General features: G+C 41.7%; 1 protein-coding gene across 2 annotated transcripts in view; it reads right to left on the bottom strand.

The window, feature by feature from the left end:
- Nucleotides 1-22,255, bottom strand: part of ryr2a (ryanodine receptor 2a (cardiac)) — a 727,422-nt gene that overhangs the window by 265,371 nt on the left and 439,796 nt on the right. For both annotated transcript variants that reach the window (XM_073050574.1, XM_073050575.1), the window contains exons 29-32: nucleotides 21,379-21,731; nucleotides 7,952-8,069; nucleotides 6,520-6,680; nucleotides 2,907-3,066 (exon numbers count right to left, since the gene is read on the bottom strand). In XM_073050574.1, coding sequence (XP_072906675.1) covers nucleotides 2,907-3,066; nucleotides 6,520-6,680; nucleotides 7,952-8,069; nucleotides 21,379-21,731 — 792 coding nt within the window. The remainder of the gene's footprint in view (nucleotides 1-2,906; nucleotides 3,067-6,519; nucleotides 6,681-7,951; nucleotides 8,070-21,378; nucleotides 21,732-22,255) is intronic.

The raw sequence follows: 22,255 nt of genomic DNA, 5'->3' as shown, positions 1-22,255 counted from the left end.
CTACTGTGATATTCCTCCTTGTAAAACAGCACTTTCTCAATGCAATCATACAGAAAGCTTATACTTTAAAACTTGATAAAAGGGTAAGATGAACACACAGACTTCAACTCATTAAAATTATTTTAAGATGTACCTATCTGAATTAAAACCCAGGCAATCTGGAACCCAATTCTGCCTCTAGTCTAAGCACATGATAGCTTGTTATATGTCCTTGAAACTATCTTAGCCCTGCCATTAACAGAAGAGTTTCTGCAGATGCTGGAAATCCAGAGTAACACACACAAAATATTGGCGGAAATCAGAAGGTCAGGTAGCTCTGAATATGAAGGATTTAATTACACAAAGTATCATATCGGTCTTCAAAGTATTTAAATGGCATTATATCATATAATTCAAGAGAGAATAGAATACAGGAAAGGAATTTTAAAGGGAAATTCATTGATTTCATACTTCTAGGAACCTCCAAAAGAACCACAATCTTGTTGTGGTTTGGAGGCTTGGGTGTTTCAATGACCCAAGGAGCTATGTTGACTAGAGTCAGGGCTTTACGCTTTCGGTCTTGGTAGGGTCACCCATGTCAAACAGGTCAAAGGGTAGAGGACAGGTCAAAGTGTTCGGGGGTTCAGCTTAGGGTTAGCAACCTTGACTGCTAAAATGAAATCATTATGGAAACAGCAATGAAGAATCTTTCCATTCTGAGTGCGACAGTATTTCTGAGTCTGCGTGACTGACAGTAGTGAAAACCGAGAGGAAGCCCTGAACACCTGCAAAGATGGAGGACCTTCATTATTGCCCTAAACACCAGCGGCATAACAGGCGGTAAGTAAGTATACTTCGAGGAAGGAGTCTCACTCAAGGAGAGTGTGAACCAGGGCTTCGCGGTTCAGTGCTGCAATACATCACTGGCCAATGAGCCACATTAGGTGCAAACATACAAGCAAGATACCTTTACAGTGTGTAGTAATATATTGCTCAAAATATCAATTGAATTGAGCAAACAAGTGGCACTGAAAAGAGATATAAGCAAGCAAAAAGCTCAGGATAATGGACTAAGATGATGAATACAACCCTGCTGTGCCTACTCATGTTTCAAATAAGTGTGAAATTTGTTTTACTATTAACTTGTATATCAAGTTCTATTAATCAGGAAAAAATCTTTCAGTTTATTTTTGGAAGAGATCTTAAATCTCATTTGTTGAGCACCTCATGCAACCAGCAAGTTGCTTTGCAAGTTAATCATTTGTAACTTTGTTAAGATGATGGATGGTGGAGGGGTAACCCTATAGCAGCTTCATATATGATGGATTATATGTCAGGCTCGAAAGCAGCACAGTGGGTTTGTCTTCTCTGGTGCCTAGCACACTGAATCCCACAGGTTCATTGGACTTCCTGGGCTATTTATGATGATAAGGCAGGAGTTCCCAACCTTTTTTATGCCATAGACCCCTCCCAGTAACTGAGGGGTATGTGGACCCCTGGGTGAAGTCTTACAAATGGCATTACTCTGTCACATCTCAACAAGTTCAGTTACACATCATTACAAGGAAGCTTTTATTATTGTCTGTGTTTTGTTACAAAGGTTCATGTAAATGTCCACTCACATAGAATGCTAGAGGAACACAGCAGGTCACACTTGGAGGGAAATAAACATCTCAAGCTGAAGTACAACTGTTTTATTTCCCTCCATTGATGCTTCCTGACCTGCTGAGCTCCTTCAGTATTTTGTAGCATTTTGTGTGTGTTGCTCAATATTTCCAGCATCTGCAGAATCTCCTGTGCCTGTGAATAACTACATTAGGAAGGATACTTTCAAAGGGTTTCAAGCTGACTCTTCCAAAAGACTATGCAAAACACAGGTGATATTTTCATAACTTTAAGTATAGAATTTGGAAAATGGATATCAACAGAAGGTTGGTGGGGGGTGGGTAAACGAGTGACCACATTGTGACAGTAGAGAAAGTCATGGACAGACACAATGGAACGAGAATGAGAAATTGAATTGAAATGGGTGGCCACTAGGAAATCTCATCTTTTGCAGCAGATGAAGTAATACCTCATATTCCATTTGCGTAGCTACCAGCCTGATGGAATGGGCATCAATTTCTCTAACTTTAGTAATTTCTCACCCCTCCCCCTTCACTTTTTTCCATTCCACATTCTGGCTCCCCTTTTGCCCCTTCTGTTCCCTTCATCTACCCATCTTCTCCCTGTAGTGCCCCTTGTCCTTCCCTTTCTCCAATGGTTGACTGTCCTCTCCTATCAGATCTTTTCTTCCTCAGCCCTTCACCTCTTCCACCTATCATCTCCCAGCTTCTTACTTTATTCCCCTCCCCACACTCACTCACCTTCCCCTCACCTGATTTCATCAACCATCTGCAAACACTAGGAAATCTGCAGATGCTGGAAATTCAAGCAACACACACAAAATGCTGGTGGAACATAGCAGGCCAGGCAGCATCTATTCGGAGAAGCAATGTCGATGTTTCGGGCCGAGATCCATCATCAGGACTAACGAGGACTTCCCCCTTCTTTTCCAGTCCTGATGAAGGGTCTTGGCCCGAAACGTCATGGGTCCGCTTCCTTCCATGAATGCTGCCTGACCTGTTGGGTTCATCCAGCTCTGGATTCCAAGCACCTGCAGAATCTCTTGTGTTTAAGATTCTTGGTTGCTCTGGTGACTTCCACTTCATGTTGTGCGCTTCACAGCTTTCAGTTAAACCCCACTTACCCCATTCCAACCCAAACTAAAATTAAATCCAAGTGATATGAATGGGTAAATGAAACTGAGGTACAGATGAACCATCTGATTTAATGCAGAACAGGCGCAAAGAGTCAGTTTACTTATGTTTTCATACTCCAAGAAAAGGAAAGGCTCCTTCCTCATTACATTTGATCCTACAACATACCTGATAATAGGTATTTAATTCCTTGCCATTGGCTGTGAATGTCAGTAAGCCACTAGCAGTATCCACCAGGCAGCCTATTTCGAGCCCATTGTTATTGCGTCCTTGCCCAGGGCTTGTGCATTCTCCTGCCCACACCATGTAGCAGTTACTTCGCTTAATGCTGCAATGGAAAAGCATTTACAGAGAAAAATCTGTCAGTGCTGCACTGTAATGTGTGTGGGCAGATTTAATGATGCCTGGAATGAAACACCTCCAGCTGTAGGTGCAGCCCGTCTGCAGTGAACCATCTCTCTGTCTCTGTCTCTCTGCAAAGTCGTTCTCATTGGGTCATTTCTTCTCTCATTCTTTGCCTCTAGTCCTGTGCAGTTTTGTAAAGCACTAAGCACATTGTGAACTGCCTCTCAGCATTAGTAAAACCAAGAGACTGATTCCAGACTTCAGGAAGGGGAAATCATGGGAACACAGCAATTCTCATCGAGGGGTCAGCAAAGGAAAGGGTGAGCTGCATCACGTTACTGGTGTCAGCATCTCTGAAGATCTATCCAGGGCTCAACACATTGATACAATTATGCAGGAGGTGTGCCAGCAACTATGCTTCATTAGGAGTTTGAGGAGTTTTGATATGTCACCGAAGACTCTACCAAATTTCTACAGATGTAAAACTGACAGCGTTCTGAGTAGCTGCATCACCGTCTAGTATAGAGGCTCAGAAAATGCTTCAAAAGGCTGTAAGCTCAGCCAGTTTGGTCATCAGCACTCACCCCCCTACCATTTGATCGATTATCCATCCACTTTCTGGTGTGCAATTTGTATCTAACAGGAATGGAAATGTTGGATTTTTGTTTCTCTTCCCTGGGAGCCAAAACCATCTACAGTGCCCCAGTGGGCTTAGCAGTTAATGACCCAACCACATCAGCGTCAGCAGATGTGGTGGAGGCAGGATACACTGCGTCCTTCAAGAGGGAGCTGCATAAGTGTATGTTAAGTGTTACGTACTCATGACACGTGACAGTGGTACCCTTGTCACGTGACTGGGGTTGAAGTTATACTGGACTTGAGGTAATGGTCTTGTGATGGTGGGGTGATGTTATTTTCCCGCCAGTAGAGGTCATGTGACAGGCTTTTTTTACAGGTTATAAAAGGAAGACCCACCCTGTCAGGTGGGGCAGTTCGTGGCTGGGATTTGCCAAGCTGACTTCATGTCACTGCGTGATTTAATGTGATGACGCAGTTTAGTTGAAAAATGAAGTTTTATATAATGCCTAAAGTTTAAAAGGTCATTGCCAGTAGTTTCTTTGCTGGTGGAGAGTGAAGATAAGAATTTGGAAGATAAAAATCGAGGAGAATCGATTTTCGACGGTGGATTGGTTTCGACCTTATTTGATCCTCATTCAGAAGGATTTCGTTGACTGTTCTCATGTTAATCTCCGCTGGGATAGCGGGAGATTGAGGACAGAGTGTGGAAGAAGAGGTTAGTGCCATTAAACCATTACGTTTCATAAAATTCTTCGTGGGAAAGTTCGACGCCGGGGATCGAAGGACAACGACGTGGAAGAGAATTTAAATCGCCTTAAAAAGTCTCTCCTTTTAAATGGACTGTGAGCTTTTGAACTTTCGGCATACCGCTTTAAAGAACTTTTTTTTTCAATACCGCTTTAAGAACTGTTTGAACTGCAACGCTATTAAGAACTGTGAATCTGCCGCACAGCAGCTGTTTTCCGGTTACGCTAGTGTTTGTTTACTTTTGGGGGGTTTGTTTTCAGTGTTTAATAAATGTGTTATTTGTTATAAAAACCCTTGCCTAACTCATATATATTTATTGTTGCCTGAATACGTAACAGAAGGAAAAATCAGCAACAAATGTCTTTCCTCTGGGCTGTAACATGATTCGAGGATATCTTCTTCCATACAGCTAACCTAACATCTCAGTAATAACAAACTACTTCCTGTTCCTGTCAAAATTCCTGTGCTACATTTTAGTAGGAATAATCCAAATAGGACATACATGGTAAATGGTAGGGCATTGAGGAATGCAGTAGAACAGAGTGATCTAGGAATAATGGTGCATAGTTCCCTGAAGGTGGAATCTCATGTGGATAGGGTGGTGAAGAAAGCTTTTGGTATGCTGGCCTTTATAAATCAGAGCATTGAGTATAGGAGTTGGGATGTAATGTTAAAATTGTACAAGGCTTTGGTAAGACTGAATTTGGAGTATTGTGTACAGTTCTGGTCACCGAATTAAAGGAAAGATGTCAACAAAATAGAGAGAGTACAGAGAAGATTTACTAGAATGTTACCTGGGTTTCAGCACCTAAGTTACAGGGAAAGGTTGAACAAGTTAGGTCTTTATTCTTTGGAGCATAGAAGGTTGAGGGGGGACTTGATAGAGGTATTTAAAATTATGAGGGGGATAGATGGAGTTGACATGGATAGGCTTTTTCCACTGAGAGTTGGGGAGATTCAAACAAGAGGACATGAGTTGAGAGTTAGGGGCAAAAGTTTAAGGGTAACACGAGGGGGAATTTCTTTACTCAGAGAGTGGTAGCTGTGTGGAACGAGCTTCCAGTGGAAGTGGTAGAGGCAGGTTCGGTATTGTCATTTAAAGTAAAATTGGATAGGTATATGGACAGGAAAGGAATGGAGGGTTATGGGCTGAGTGCGGGTCAGTGGGACTAGGTGAGAGTAAGCATTCGGCACGGACTAGAAGGGACAAGATGGCCTGTTTCTGTGCTGTAATTGTTATATGGTTATATGGTTATACATGATGTTAAAAGTCTATATAATGCCAGTTGCTGCCAATCACAAACTGAATGTGTATGCCCCATCATCCAATTGATTTTCAGACCCTCATCTCCTTTATTGGAAAAAAACACAAAACACGCAGTTATTTGAATTTGGCAGATGACACAGCTCCATTCACAAGGCTGCTGGCACCATTACCTCTGACAGCCCACCTTTTATCCTATCTAGTGACAGTCCTGATCTTTCTGCCATTAAAAAAAGTGTTACTAAAAGGAATTGAAATTGCATTCATGCCCAGAGTCACTGTCTCTTTTTCAAGTGATGACCTAAGTTTCTAGCAGAATTCCCGATAATAGGGAGGGCTCTCCCCTGAATGAGTGGATTGCTCCTCCTCATATCAATAAGAAGACTGAAGATAATAACTACACTATTTTACATCAGAACAGGGGCACCAGGTAATTCCACTGTCAATCAACCCTGGTGACCGCAGTGTTGTAAGTGACACTGACTGGATTCAGGTAATTACTCTTCATTTATTGCACTTGTCTGCCAAAGTGTTTCAGCTTTTATTCAAAGAAGTTGCTGAACCTTTTTTCATTAGACCTGTTTCTTTTGATATTTAAAGTTCTCCAGGTAAATTGATGTCTTTTGTTGTACAATTGACTATTTGCCATTAGTCCTGATAGACTTTCCAACCCCCTTTAAAGACAAGGACAATTGTCGATGGAGATTCTAATTGAAAGATCTCCCCTATTTGGTGACAGTCTTTCATTAGTTATCACTTTCCTATTTTGGCCAATTGTCCTTGGAGATTCAACTGCAGTTGAATTATGAGTGCAACAATATTTTCTTAACAATATCCATCTCTTACCTTTCATGAACTTTCCCTTTCTCATCTCCCAGAGTGACAGTCACGGTACGAACTTTCTCCAGCTCATAGGCAGTGTCGTACTGATGAAAATCTGATGTAATCCAACCAACCCAAACATTGGTTGGTTCCTGACCAGGAAATATTCTCACAGAATAATAATACTGAAAATACAGAAAACGTTTATCAGCACAGAATTTGATGCCAAAGCACGACTCTTGTCACTTCCTTCAAGGAGAATGTCCTGTTCTCTAGACCAAGGGTTCCCAATCTGGGGTCCATGGACCCCTCGGTTAATGGTAGGCGTCCATGGCAAAAAAAGGTTGGGGACCATTGCTCTAGATGTAAGTGAGTTAGCAGGGTCAACGCACCAAAGATTTAGAACATTGGCTCATCATGTAGTTCACTCAACAGATATTCTGGCCTGAAAAGACTTTCTTCAGACACAGAAGAAATACCTTTTTAAAAACCAAGTTCTACTCAAAGAACTTAATATGATAAGAAAAAAGGGGATAATTTGGCCCTTGAGCCTGCTTTGCACTTCCTCAGATTATGGCTAATGTTCTTCCTTAATGCCTTTTTCCAGCATAATCCCCATATAGGCCCTTCAGACTATCTAGTCCATGCCAAACTGTTATTCTACTTTGTCCCATTGACATACACCTGGACCACAGCCCTCCACACAGACACAGTCACCAAGAGCTGGACAGAAGCCCCGACCAATTTAGATCCTTGTTAGTATCAAGTGAGTTCACCCAGATAAATTTCAATGTTATCACCAGCATTGATGCACAAGATTGGTCCCAGTTCCTCTCCCCACAGATGCTGTTTGTTCTGTTGATTACGTCTAGCATATCTTTTCTTCAAAATTTCCACAACTTACAGGGTTTCACATCATTAAAATCAAGGTCACCTTCACCATAAAAAAAAACAACTGCTCCTGTTCTCTAAGTTACAAAATAAATAAGGAAAATAGAGATTATGGGCAGAATTATAATTGTAAAAGTTTAGAAGTATTGCGGTAACAAAAATAACATGCAAGGGAAATGCGATGAAAAGTATCGATGTCAGCAATGATTTATCCATGCAATCACTTATAAACAGGACAATGTTCCACACAAAATTACCATTTTAATTTGATTTATTTTAAGTGAAAGAAACACAAGTCATTTTTCTCTACATAAACACCTACTTAACAGAGAAATGAAAAATGAGTAAATGATATATGATTCAGTTGTTTATTATTAACTATTATTTCACATCAAGTAGTGTTAAACTATTAATACCAGATCAATGTCAATAAATGAAAGGAACCCAGATTTTTTCATCCTACTTACTCAAGTGCATGAAAACAGGTTTAAAAACATCCCAACAAACAAAATACATCAAGTATTTACTTAACGGTTAATCTTTTGATTCCGTTATAGACACTTACTGTTGTTGTCTGCATGAGGAAGTCATAATCGTCCCTATCATCAGCTAACACCTCCTCTGTGAGTCGTGTTGAAGAGTGTGTTAAGTTATAATCAGGTTTTGTTCTCTTCAACATAAATCTGAAAAAAAGAAGTGTTTTTATTAGAAATGTAATATTTTCTGGAGCACTCTTTTAAAATTTGCAGCAACTCATCTTAATAAGGATGCCACTGTGGTGCCATGTGTTGTAGATATTGTATAACATAGTCAATAGAATATTGCAGCATAGTACAGGCTGTTCGGCCCATGATATTGTGCAAACAGTTTAACTTACTAACTTACTCTAAGATCAATCCTACTATTTCCCCCTTCATAGCCCTTGATTTTTCTAAGAGTTTCTTAAATGCCCCTAATGTATCTGCCTGTACCTCACCCCGGCAAGGCATTCCATGCACCCATCTCTCTCTCTGTAAAGAACATACCTCCAACATACACCCACCCCTATACTTTCCTCCAATCACCTTAGAATTATGTGTCATTGAACAAATTTCTATAACTCGTGACTGATCACTGTGACTAGGGTTACCTCCTGTTTCTGCTCAAAGGTCACTTGCAGAATGTTAATAGTGCAGAATTCAAAAAAGGCTGGAGAATTAGCTCATTTCACTCTTGTTGAAAGGGTTTATTATTTGGCATTTGTGCAGCCCAAGTGCAATTTGCCACTTGTCAGAGAAAGCCTCACTGTTATCCAAGTTTTGTTGCACGTGAGGAGAAACAATATCCATATTTGAAGAACAGAACCTTCATCAGCAAAAGAAAAATCAGCAGAGCTCACTGATGCTGAAGATGCTTGTGTCGAGTACACCAATGGATTCCTACAGTGAGTCGATTGACTTTGACTGTCATCTAGTGTTCAAAGGGTTAACTATTGAGGCGAGATCTTGGCCAAAAGTCTAATGCTTAGTCCTTGTTTTTCAAGCAGGCAGAACCTGCTGTGGGTGCAGATTGACTGTGTTATGTTTTGAAAGCACAATACATGAAACTAATTAAAAGAAAAACACAAATCTGGGGATAATATGTCTTCAGTTTGTTTTTACTTTTAGTGAGGTGCACACCTATGACATGGTGGTGTAATGACGTGTGCCATTCACGTACTTTTACATATAACCCGTGATGAGTTATGTAAACATAATCAAGCAATACTGAAATATTAAACACACTACACTGCTCCCTGTTTAGCAATAAACTCCAGATGGGGGAGGGCAGATCCGTGCTCTTTTTGAAACTGCAACTTGACTTTCTAATCTTTTTCACTTCCTTGCACAGTCCCTTTATGTTTGTCCGTCCAACATGCTTTTTGTATATATCCCACCTCGTTGCATTTTCTGCCAGTTTTGCGTTTAAACCTGCACTGTTCTGGTGGAAATGAGCCTCTGCCACAACGGTAATACAAGTTGTTCAGCCAGACCAGTTTCTGTTTTGACTTTGCAGTTTTGTTCACAATCACTTTCACTCCTGACTGCAACTCAGTTGTGTCACTGTCTGCTGTTTCCATTGATACAATGATTTCAACTGCTCTTCAAATGTGAGTTGTGCTTCAGTTAGGAGCTGATTTTGAATACTTTCTTGTAAGATTCCACAAACTAAACAATCTTTCAGTGCATCATGAAGCCCATCACTGAACTGACAATGCTCAGACAATTTCTTCAATTCAGCCAAAGGTTCAAAGGTCTCATTTAATGTCAGAGAAATGTATGCAATATACATCCTGAATGCTTTTTCTCTGCAAACATCCGTGAAAACAGAGAAGTGCCCCAAGGAATGAACGACAGTTAAACATGAGAACCCCAAAGTCCCCCCCCCAGTTCCCCCCCACACGTAAGTGGCAGTGAGCTACGATTCCACCCCCCACCCACCAGCAAAAAAAATGCATGTCTGCTGAAATGGCCTCCCCTGCCTTTTGATTTCACAAAAGAAACCTAAAGCACTATGCAATCAGCAATGGTTTTGGTTCTATTTGTTTTTACATTACTTTCACAATACAGCAAAGCTCATTTCAGCTGGTTTGGGTGAGGCAATCAAAGTTCTAAGCAAACAAAATGCACTTCCACACATAACACTCAGCAAAACCCTCACTTGTTTCTTATTAGCTATTCCATTTGCTTTAAAATACCACTCATTTGTTCCATATACAATATCCATTTATCTTTTGTGCAATCAAACACCCTTATCTTTCTGATGTTTCCAGTTATTTCTGCTCTTTTTTTTAAAATTTATGATTGTTATCTCCTGGCACTCATTGTTTATGAACCTGTGAATTTCGTCCATTTTCTGCCTTTTTTAACTCGACTGTCTCACTCTTCCAAAGAAACCACGTGCTGCACTATTTTTTTAACTCAATCATTTTTCCTCCACTTGCGAAGAAAACATGCTATGCATTTTTAAAATCAAACATCTCGCTGCGCTTCAATAAGTAGGTAGTCATCTTGGGTTCCTTTTAAACCTTACTCGCTGGCACTGTTATGTTTTGTAACCCGGAAACATTAAAACTAATTGAAAGAAAAACATGGAGCCAGGGATAACGTGTCCTTAGTTCACCTTCAGTGAGGCACGCACTTAAGACGTGATGGCATAATGACATGTGCCATTCACATACTTCTACATATAATTTGTAATGAATTATGTAAACAACAAAGACTGTGTAATCAAACAATATATTTAAAATATTATTCAAATATTATTGGAGTATTCAACATACAACGGAGAGGATGGAGACTGACACCATACAAAAGCATGAAGACAGGTCTGGAACTCAGAAAAGTCTGCTTGACACAATACTGGCATTCACACAGTGGTCACATGTTGAAGTAAGGAAAGACCAAACATTAGGTAAGTTCACTTCCAGGAACCTGCATTGTGTGCAACCAGGCATATGGTCAGGCTGTGGTGTCACAGTTTTGTTTTCAGCTACTCTAATCCACTGACTGACTGAAACTGCAGACATAAGCTGTTGTCTGCAGGAAGGACCTGGGCTAGATTGTTGGGTGCCAGTCCAACTACTGACCACAGGGAGCAGAACGGCTGGCAATGGTCGTGCTGCACAGGGAGAGCCTCCCGGTAAAACCACACCTTGCGAAAGGCAGATATGTGCCCTGTTTTGTGGAAGGGAAGAGGACATGCATTTGGCCCCAATTCCCCGCTTTCTCTTCAGCTGTTGCCACAGGTTGTCTAAAATATCACCCCACTTATCAGATTCTTGAGTGGCACTCTTGTACGATAAGACGGACTCTTGGCCTCACAATCTAACTCAGTATGATCTTGGACTTTATTGACTACCTGAACTGCACTTTTTCAGTAGCTTTTACACTATATTTTGCATTGTTATTGTTTACCTTATTGTTGCTCAATGCACTGTGTAATAATTTGATCTGTATGAACAGTATGCAAGTCAAGCTTTTCACTGTATGTTGGTACATGAGTCAATTATACCAATAGCAAACTTTCAAAACAGCTGTTACAACACATAACTCTATGTAGATGACATCAAAGGTCAGAGCTTAACACTGCAGGGACTTGTATTAAACTCTGACCTTGGATGTCATCTACATAGTTATCATGTGGTCCCCTCGTCCTATATGTCAAAGACTTGCAGAATAGCATGTTAATCAGTAACTACAACTTGTCCCCAGTGTGTGGGAATGTTGTAGGATCTATGGGAAGCTTATGGGAATAAACGGACGCATACAAATAAATGGGTGCCTACACTGTGTTTATGTCTCCATAAGTGTCATGAGATTATCCAGACTCTAGATGCAGGAGTACGTTCAATTATTCTGTGCCCAAGATTATTTTAAAGATTTTCAGTAGTTTAAATGACAAAAGGCAAATGCAATCGGCTCCTCCATCACAGATGCAGACAAAGGGTATCAGATTGTTACATTAATTAGCCCTGAATAGAAGATCACTGGATGATCTATAGCTGGGCCAGGCAAGTACATGATGGAAAACTGAGCCCTAGAAAGCAGCAATATTAAAACAATAATCATGAGAGCCTAATACATTCACTGAATGAATAAAGTACAATGGAATGACAAGTATCAAATTATAAGTAACACGGTAGAGCACAGGTACCAGGAAACCAAATGATTAACATGCCAGTGGGCAACAGCGAATTAAATACTGAGTGGGCAACAGTGAATTCATTAATCCCCACACCAACTGGCAGAGCAATGAATTACCAAGTTATTGGAGCAGTGAGCTAATAAAATTTTACAACAATGGATGGATCGACAAATCAAAGCTGAATGAAGCAACCAACAAAATCATAAACAAATAAACAAACTGGATACTGAGTAAGTGTAAATTAGCATTTTGAAATATTCATCTTTGCGATGTGGGCGCGATTGGCAAGGCTGACATTTATTTGTGATCTGTTATTTCCCCCTTGGACTGAGGGACTCAAGAGGCAGTTGGAGGAGATTGTTGAAGAGGTTCTGGTTACAGAGTGAAATGTGAGTATGAACGTTTCTGCGCTATTTCGGACACACTAGGAGTTCACCAGTTAGACTCTTTCATGTATTTGCTTCATTAAAAGCACCGAAGGGAACATCAGGCCCACTGCTCTGCGATCAAACACTGTTGGACACTTCTGCAAAGAGCCGATTTCCACTGTGTCACGCTGGGCTAAGATAAATCCCTCACTTACTTTCTTACCTCCAGGCTTCCTGTTCCAGCTTTCCTCCCACCCCCACTCACTTCTATCTTACCCATCTCCACTACACTGACCCTCTGATCAACAAAATTCTGACCCCCACCCCTGCGTTGAACTCCGTCTCCCATTCCAGATCGGCACCCCTTTCCCCAGCCCCTGAAGCTACCCTACTGACTGGTCAAACTCCGTGTACCAGATGGCCCAAGCAACTGATAACCTGATGCCAGTGATAATCACTCACCCATCAGCCTTACAATGATTCATCAGGCCTGGGTGACAAATACAGAAAGAAGTGTGATACCCAAGAAGACATGCCTGACACTGTGGATGAACTGCTATAATGGTGTTATACAACTATATAACATTCTGCAACAGTGCTAATGTAGACAGGTGACCCAATGTCAACATAGTCAAGAAGACATCAACCATCTCAGCCACCCTTTCTCTTGCCTATTGTAACCTAACCCCCTTTGATTGCACTGCCCTCCACTCTCTCCACACCGATCCCAAACTCAACAACCCCACAGCAAAAAGAGTATTGTTGTAGTCTGCTGGACTGACCTCTACCTTGCTGAGGCCAGAATGGCCACTCTCAGACACCTCCTCTTACTCACCCTTTGTAAGGACTCCAAAGGAGTACCAAGCCATTGAGTCCCTCTCTTTGCGTTTAACACATTCCTTTTTCCTCCAGAGATGCTGCTTGACCTATTGAGCTCTTCCAGTATTCACTGGTTTTTGTATTCCAGCTTCCAGGGTTTGCAGTGTCTTTGTCTTCCATTTATCTAACTCGCCCCCTGGGATGTACTGAAACTTTAGGGTCCCAGAATCTGAATCTGCACACTTCTGTGAGGAGAACTTGCAAATTTGATTTGGAGAAAGCTGTTGTGCAAGGTAAAAATAAGTAAAATTCACTTTGTTTTGATTTTAGGCTGAGGTAGAGGAGATGAGCTAGAGGTAAAAAAGGTTACTGAGGGTCAGGTGGGAATGCAGAGCTGAGATTACAATCAAATCAGACCGGTTCTTACTTAAGACTGGAGATGGCTCAGGAAACTAAGTGGCAGATCCTGCTCCAAGTTCATGTGTTCCTTAGTGGTTTACACTGGCCTGCTAGAAGTGAATTGGTCACTGGGAAGGAGGGGTCACAGTTTAAAAACAAGGAATCATTCATTTAACTCAGCGAAGAAGTGTGCGCAATTACTCAAAGGATGACCGAAGCAGATTCTTTAAGGCAGAGGCAGGTAGGTAACTGATAAGCGGAAAGGTGAAAGTTTACTCTGGTGGACGGGAGTGGATTGGCGTTGTGACTGTGGGGTAGTGTAGCAGTTAGGAGTTGAGTTTCACGGTGTTTGACTTTATGGCTCCAGGCTTGGTTTAGTTCTCTTACTAGAAACAGAAATACTCTACAGAGGTCACACCACAGCCGGTGTGGCTCACTACCCATTTCACCATAGTTGAGAGAATAGAATAATTCACTTCAACTAAGTGCCAGGAAGCTTAAGATGAAAGATCAATCAGCTATCTTAGTTTTTCAAGTGATCATAGCAGATCAGTCAGTCACGAGGAAATGCCTTCAGCTGCACAAAAGAACTGTAGAGGATCCCCAGACATTAATTTATTTATTTAAATTTAAAGATGTAGCACAGTAACAGACTCCTCTGGCCCAACAAGCCTGTGTCACCCATGTGACCATTTAACCTACTAACCTCTAACTCTCTAAAAGCTGTGGGTAGTTTGATCAATTATAGTTATACAACACAGAAACAGGCTGCCTGGACATTATCTCCATGCTGACCTTTTTCTACTAATCCTGTCTCCCAGAACTTGATCCATAGCCTTCATGCCTTGGCCATTCTAACACTTATCTAGAAACTTCTCCAACATCGTGACAGACGTCCTAAGTCCCATCGCTGCCCCTGCAAATCAAAATTGCAAAGTGATGGCAAATTATTCTCTGGTTGAAAATAATTCTTCTTCATATGCCCCCTGAACCTCTTACTCTTACCGTAAAGCCATGGACTGCAGTTATACATATTTTCTGAAACATTTCCTGCCACTGATCTTATCTGTGTCCCTCATAATTTCATTCATTTTGCCATTTCCCCTGTCATTGTGCTTAGAATTTGCTCCCCAAGTGTGCCTATCTCCTCGGTGCCATGGTAGCGCAGCAGTTAGCGTGATGTTATTACAGCTCGGTGCATTCCGGAGTTCAGAGTTCAATTCCAGCGCCATTCTGTAAGGTTTCTCTCTACATTCTCGCCATTGAATGTGTGGGTTTCCTCCGGCTCCCACAATCCAAAGACGTTCCAGATAGGTTAATTGGTCATTGTAAATTGTCCCGAGATTAGATTAGGGTTAATCGGGTTTGTCGGGGGTTGTTGGGGCAGCAAGGTTCGAAGGGCCGACTCTGCTCTATATTGCTAAATCTATAAATAAATACATATCCAACTTCTCTAAAACACTCTTCTCGGGCTTCCAGCCAGAAAAGGTATCAATTATAACCGACGTTTCAACGACAAACTCTGCCATCTTCATCAGGGACGATGCCTGGGCACGTCTAGTCCAGTGGTACTTATACCCCCGTAGTCCAGCCCTCTTGACTGGTTATTCCTCATCCAATCAGGTTTCCCCTCTCCCACCTTGTTTACAATCAAATTCCAGTTCTTACTTAGACTGAGACCTTTGTCTTTGTTAAAATTCTTTTCCTCTAGTATTTTTTTCCAATGGCTTCCTTTACCATGCGATCCCAAAAGCCATTGGTGCAGCACAGTAGTTTTGTGCGGTCAAAGTCAATCCTATGGCTGTCGCGAATAGTGTTCCGCTACTGCTGATTTCACTCAAGGATACATCTCCTGTGCTCCTTGATGTGGATTTCTACCACGCATCCTGTCTGCTGCTCTGCATTCACAAGGTAGCCCAGGTGAGTCATCAGCTGTGATTTGAGCTTCCATACAGGTTTGTGGATGGGATTAATCCGGTATTTCTTCAGGATCCTGGTGATCCTTCCAGACACTGTGGAAATATAGGGAAGATAGGCGGTAGCAATGGGTTCCACCTCATTGTTAGTTTTCCTGGTTTTTCCATTGGCCCTTTTAAGGGCTGATTGATTCCCTTCACCTTGTAGCCATTCTTTAAGAATGTCATGCGTAATCATCTTATTTCCTCAGGCAGACTCTCGGGATCCAGAATAGTCTTCGCACAGGAACAGAAGGCAACCATTCTTCTCCACCTCTATCATAAATTGAATGTTTGGATGTATACTGTTCAGATGGTCATGGAACTGCTGGAGAGCCTGGGGTCCATGAGGCCACGTTACGAAGGTGTCATCGACGTATCTGCAGAAGTATTTTGGGTGTAAGGGCAATGAACTCCGAGCCCTCTCCTCAGTTTCCTCCATATAGAAATGAGCAATAGTCAGTGACAAGAGCGATCCCAAGGCCACTCCGTCTGTTTGCTTATAGTGGTTCCCCTTATAGAGGAAGTAAGGGTGTGCTCAAAAAGGTCATTGGTACCCTTATTAAACCTGGACCACAGGAGGACCAAGCTCTTCTTAATAGGAACTCTCATGAACAGGAACACCACGTCGAAACTGGACATCATGTCCTCCGGGTTATCTTTTTAACAAAGTCAGTCAAATTTGTGATGTGATGCTCACAGCCCCCAACCAAGGGACATAGCATGGTTGTTAAATGCTTAGCGAGGTAGTAGGTCAGAGAATCTATCCCACTGATGATAAGCCTTGGGGGGATCCCACCTTGCGTATCCTAGGGAGCCCGTAAAGTTTTGGTGGTACAAATGCCTGAGGTAGAAATACCTTGCATATGTCTGCTGGCAGTCTGGATTTCTTCAGTAAAGTGGAGACCATCTTCACAATCGAATCCGTAGGATCCCACTGTAGAACCCTGTAGGCAGGGTCGTCCAACATCTGTTGCACTTTTCCGTGGTATCCCTCCGAGGACATCAGGACTGTTGCAGTTCCTTTGTCCACTGGTAAAATTATGATGGCAAGGTTTCGCCATAGTGTCTGGAGAGCCAATCACTCTGCTTTTGTAGTGTTCTGTTTTGTCAAGGCAGCTCTTCTTCTGGCTATGTAGACCTTTATTCTTACCTCCTCCGTGGCATCCGGTGGGAGATTTCAGATTGCTTGCTCAACTCCACCAGTGTAGTCCCAACAAGGTATAGCTCTGAGGAATGGAACAAAGTTTAGCCCCTTGGCGAGGACCGATGTAGATGCCTCGCCGATGCTTTGCCCAATCTGATTGATGACAGTCCTTTCAGAATCTAATGGTGGGATGGCTGCATTTTGTTTGGATAGCTTGTTATATTTGCTGACCTGCCTCGTAGTGTTCCTTCGTGAAACTAGTTCACCTTGGGCAGCAGCAGGCCTGTCGATGTACTCGAGGAGACAAGGGGTGACAGTCCCAGGTGAAGGGAGAGTTGTCTGTTCGCATTGATATCCAGAGCCAATATAATGTAATGGACACACTCCTTAATCAAAGCTTGGCTAGTTCATCGTAGAATGAGTTTAGCCGCCAGAGAAACCACCGCGGAACACAACCTCACAAACTTAGGGATGATGTCCTTATCCCAGCATCTCAGAAGGAAAGCTGAGGAACAGAGAAGCTTTGCCTTCTCTTTATGCAATGATTCAAAGCGACGGATATTGCAGTGAACTTCCTCCCTGTGGAGGCAAGAGAAAAAGGATCTACTGCTTTCCCAGCATATTTGACAAATAAACTCTTCTCAGGCTTCCAGACAGGTACAGGTATTGATTATAACTGACGTTTCTTTGACCCACATAAGCTATGATTTGAGCTTCCTTACGGGTTTGTGGATGATATTAATTCAGTATTTCTTCAGGATCCTGGAGATTCTTCCAGAAACCGTGGAAATATAGGGAAGTCAGGCGACAGTGAGAGGTTCTTCCTCAAATCACAGCCTATGCATGTCAAAGATGACTTGGGACTCAGGTTGGCTGGCATTTACAGGATTCCCTGAGAACGCGGAGCAGTGTATATCAACCAGACAGGACACACAGTGGAAACCCACATCAAGGAGCACAGAAAGTGTATCTGTTTGGGTTACTCAGAGAAATCGGTGGTAGCAGAGCACTGCATTCACCAAGGCCATAGGATTAACTTCGACAACACAAAACTACTGTGCCATGCCAATGGCTTTTGGTAAAGGAAGCCATTGAAATAAAACTAGAGGAAACGAACATTAACAAAGACGAATGTCTCGCTCTAAGTAAGAACTGGAATTCAGTGGGAGAGGGCAAACATGACTGGACAAGGACGAACCAATCAGGAGGGCTGGACTACAGCAGTATAAATACCACCGGACTAGACATACTGAAGCATCATTCCTGATGAAGATGTCAGAGTTTGTCATCTAAACATCGGTTATAATTGATACCTCTACTCGACTGGAAGCCCAAGTACAGTTGATACGTTATATATGCCAGGATAACACTAGATCCTTTGTCATCTAACATTGCTTTATGAACCCCTCTCTGCTATTTACCCCAGGGTTCTCTATGGCAGCAAATTGCCCACTCTCCCCCACCATCTCAAGCTACTCCCAGATTCCTGGCCAGATATATATGTGACTGTCTTCTTGTTCTGACCTTCCCATAAGTGGAAATCTTTTCTCCACTGAAGAAGCCCTTTCATAATCTTCAACACCTTTATCAAGCTTTCCTTATGTCTCCCAGCCAGACTGGTCACTTCCTCAGAGGAAAGTCAGGAAAGGAAATGCCAACCTTGCATAAAAAAAGCATCTGACCATAAAACCTTGCTGATTCAACACTTCACCAACCGCTCGCTGCACTGATCAGCTCTTCACATGGAATGCTCGAGCCCGTGAGGAGTAGGGCTGGGAAAGGGAAGGACTAGAGCAATAGAAGGCCAGTTTTGGAGGAGTGCCTGGGCTGACATCAGATAAACAGGACATCTGTCAGGTCTGGTATGTACTAGACAACAGAGTCAAATTGCATAATGTATCATTAAAGGGAGTGTAACTTTCACCAGCATTCTGCTGATATCACATTCCCACTGCAATCAACTTAAAACAGTCAGTTCAACAATTCTACTCTTTTCACTTCTTTAATCTCTGCACATGATAGCTCCATAAATGGGAAAATTGCTCAAAATGCATTTTGATTAATGATTCCATTCAGTTACTGCGGAAGCACCAACACAGTAATGAATAAAACATTTTAAAGCTTGGTCAGCTACAAACTGACTGTGCTCACCACTGTCAGTAGTCACAATTATCCACAGTATTGTTACACTCGTAGGTGTAAAGTTCACTATCATTCCACAGAATCCTGATACACATTAGTCCTTGCACCAATATTAACGACTTCCTATTTCCAAGGTGTGCAACATGGAACATCAAGACCTAAAGAACTTCTTATGTCTCTTCACAACACAGAAGGAGGCTGTTTGGCCCATCAAGTCTGTTAGAAATAATTTGGAAAAAGTTTAGCTCAAGTGGTTGATCTTTGGGTTGAGTTGTTCTCCAGTCTGGGCAATTCATTTGCAAATATTTCGTCACCATACGAGGAGACATCGTCAGTGCTCCATTAATTTGTGGAGTGTCGTCCAAATCTCAGCAACGACTGTTCTCTGGGAATTTTCGTGCACAACAGGCTCAGGAGTTTATGGAGAAAGATGCAAGAGACTTCAGAGGAGAAGGCCATTGGTTCAAGCTGAGAGGAAGGCAACAGTAACTCAAGTGACCACGTGTTACAATAATAGTGTGCAGAACAGCATCTCTGAACGCACAGCATGTTGAACCTTAAAGTGGATGGGTGACAGCAGCAGAAGATTATGAACTACTTAGTGGCTACTTTATTAGATACAGGAGGTAGCAACAAACACTAAAAAATACAAAGGGAAATGTTAAAATGTTGTCCTTTAACATATTTTCCACTTTTAGAATGTTATGCTCCTCCTAGTCAAACAGCACCATTGTATTCAAGTTGGCCTGTAAGTAACCAGCTGTTTGCCATCTATTTAATCTGATACTCTGTGCATCATCTTTTCCTCAACGTACAACGCCCAACAGATAAAAACCCCTTGTGATAATTATGCCATGATTTTGTGATTTACCTGAAATGTACATCATTCAAATGTTAACAAAGTAAAACAATATTTTTATTCTTGGGAAATGGACAGTCCTCAACCATTATCTGGGTAATTTTACCACTTAGTTGACATACGCAAGAAAATCACAGCCCCCACCCGAGTCTACCCTTCCAGTCAATGTGAGCACAAGTTGTCTGTGCCAGGCCTCATCTCATCTTCTGTGCAGGTTCCTCATCACCCCAATTCGTAAAATAGGGTAACAATGAGCTCAAGAGCCTGTCACTTTTCATATTGCACCCCAGAGTCAAAGCCACAGGAGCATTTTCATCAGTACCTTCCAAACATTTCCAATCAATAAGAATGGAAATCAATCAAGAGAGAGCAAGAGAAAGAGAGAGAAAAACTATGACCAACCAATGCTAAAAAGTCCAGAAAAGTTGAACTGAAATACGTCATCCTTTATGTGCAAACCAGGGGAATAGTACAATTCTTCAACATATTATCACCTTTATGTTCCTTTCCAATCAGCCACTTTGTCACAAGTTGGTGTATACTTGGAGAAATTGGAGTATGTCACAAGATAATATGACAAATGTCCACAGATGTACTATGGAGGGTAGTCTAACTGGTTGCATCACCATCTGGTATGGTGGGGGCACTGCATAGGATTGGGAAAAGCTGCAGGGGTTTGTAACTCAGTCAACTCCATCATGGGCACCAGCCTCCCCAGCGTCAAGGACATCTTCAAAAGGCAATGCCTCAGAAAAGTGCCATCCGTCATTAAGATCTCCCACAACTCAGGACATGTCCTCTTCTCATTGCTACCATCATAGAAGAGGTACAGGAGCCTGAAGACACACACTCAATGTTTTAGAAAAAGCTTCCTCCCCTCTGCCATCAGATTTCTAAACAGACAATAAACCAATTCATGAATGCTACCTCACTATTTTTGTGGTCTTTTTGCACTATTTATTTAATTTTATATCTATATTTACACACACACCATATATTATTGGAATTTATAGTGTTTTTTTGCACTACACTGTACAGCTGCCACAGAGTGACTAACTTCACAGCATACGTCAATGATATTAAAACTGATTCTGATACTGTAAATGCCCAACATAATGTCATTATTTACTATTTGATCCAGCATACTTCTCCACAACAAGAGATCACCAGGTTAACAAGGAAAATGATTCAATGACATTCTGAAAGTCTCCCTCTAAAGAGTGTAATACCCCCATCAATTTATGGAAAGCCCTGGCCACTGACTGATCAAAATGGTGAAGGAACATTCAACCAGGCATTGAGGGCCTCAAGTCCATTTGTCAAGAGCACACAGAAAACTAAAGTAAATGGTATCAGGCATACGCCACAAGGCACCAAATCCCTGGAGCTGGCCAACCCCTCAGCATTTTCTGACCTATCTGGGGCAGAGTCAGTAGACTCAATATTGGTTTCCTCTGCACCCAAGAATGCAAAGAATGGTGATGAAATAAAGGAACCCTCAACCCCAGAGTGATAGTAGTACAGGCATTTCTTCACAACTCCTCAAAAAGAATCAACTTGGGTTGCCAAAAATAAAAAGACAGTGTGCAAATATCCCAGTCAAAACTTGTAAACAGCAGGAACCACGCTGCCACTCACCTCTGCTTTAGGCGGGAAGGTTTTTCCTGATTGTAGTCCTTATGGTTATTGAATTCTGCCTTGGCACTTTCTTTCTCTTTCTCTGATGTGGTTGAGGCCAGATGCCCATGTGCCGTCTTCATCAGAACCTCAAAATCAGAGTCTGCGTCATAGTCCTCGATTTCATTTTTCTGAGGTAGTATGTTGGTGTTTGCCAGACCACCGATGGGCATTTTGGAGAACACCTCTGCACATTCAATGGGCATACTCAGTCGGTAGAATACAATGTCTGTGCTGCTGTTCTGAGAGCCAAAAGACCTTTGTATGACTTTCAAGCAGGGTGAGCTATCGACTGTGCCATCTATTCTCATCACCTGGTACAAAAATGCAACAGAAGGATTCATAAATAAATCCTTGATTTTGACATTTAAATTCATAAATGATAACATATAACAACAGTACACTTGGATTGATACATCTATCAATCTAAATAAGCCTCCTGTAGCAAGCAATAATGGCATTTATTTACTCTGAATGACTATTAGACATTTTACTTGTAGGTTTACTTTCAAATACCAGGTCATAAATATTTGGGCTGACATTTTATTTAAATAACCTTGGAACCTACATGGAAATGACTATAAAATATTTACCGCAACAGGACTTGCTGATGGCATTTGTGTGTACAGTCAGCTTCCCTCAGCTGTTATTATTTCCATTTCATAACTCTATCACAGGATGTCAGCATGATTGGCAATATAAGAAGATATTGTCCATCTCAATTTGCTTTTAATAAAGTTGAAGTGAGTGTCTTTTTGAACTGCTGACTTTGACAGGAAGTTTCTAAGACGGTAAGGGGAAATCAGTTGGTTTAAAGAGAAAAAAAATGATTTCACTG

This window comes from Hemitrygon akajei, chromosome 7 (genome assembly GCF_048418815.1).
Source record: "Hemitrygon akajei chromosome 7, sHemAka1.3, whole genome shotgun sequence".
Lineage (NCBI taxonomy): Eukaryota > Metazoa > Chordata > Chondrichthyes > Myliobatiformes > Dasyatidae > Hemitrygon > Hemitrygon akajei.
Note: the sequence above shows the minus strand (reverse complement) of the source record. Positions and strands in the feature narration are given on the sequence as shown.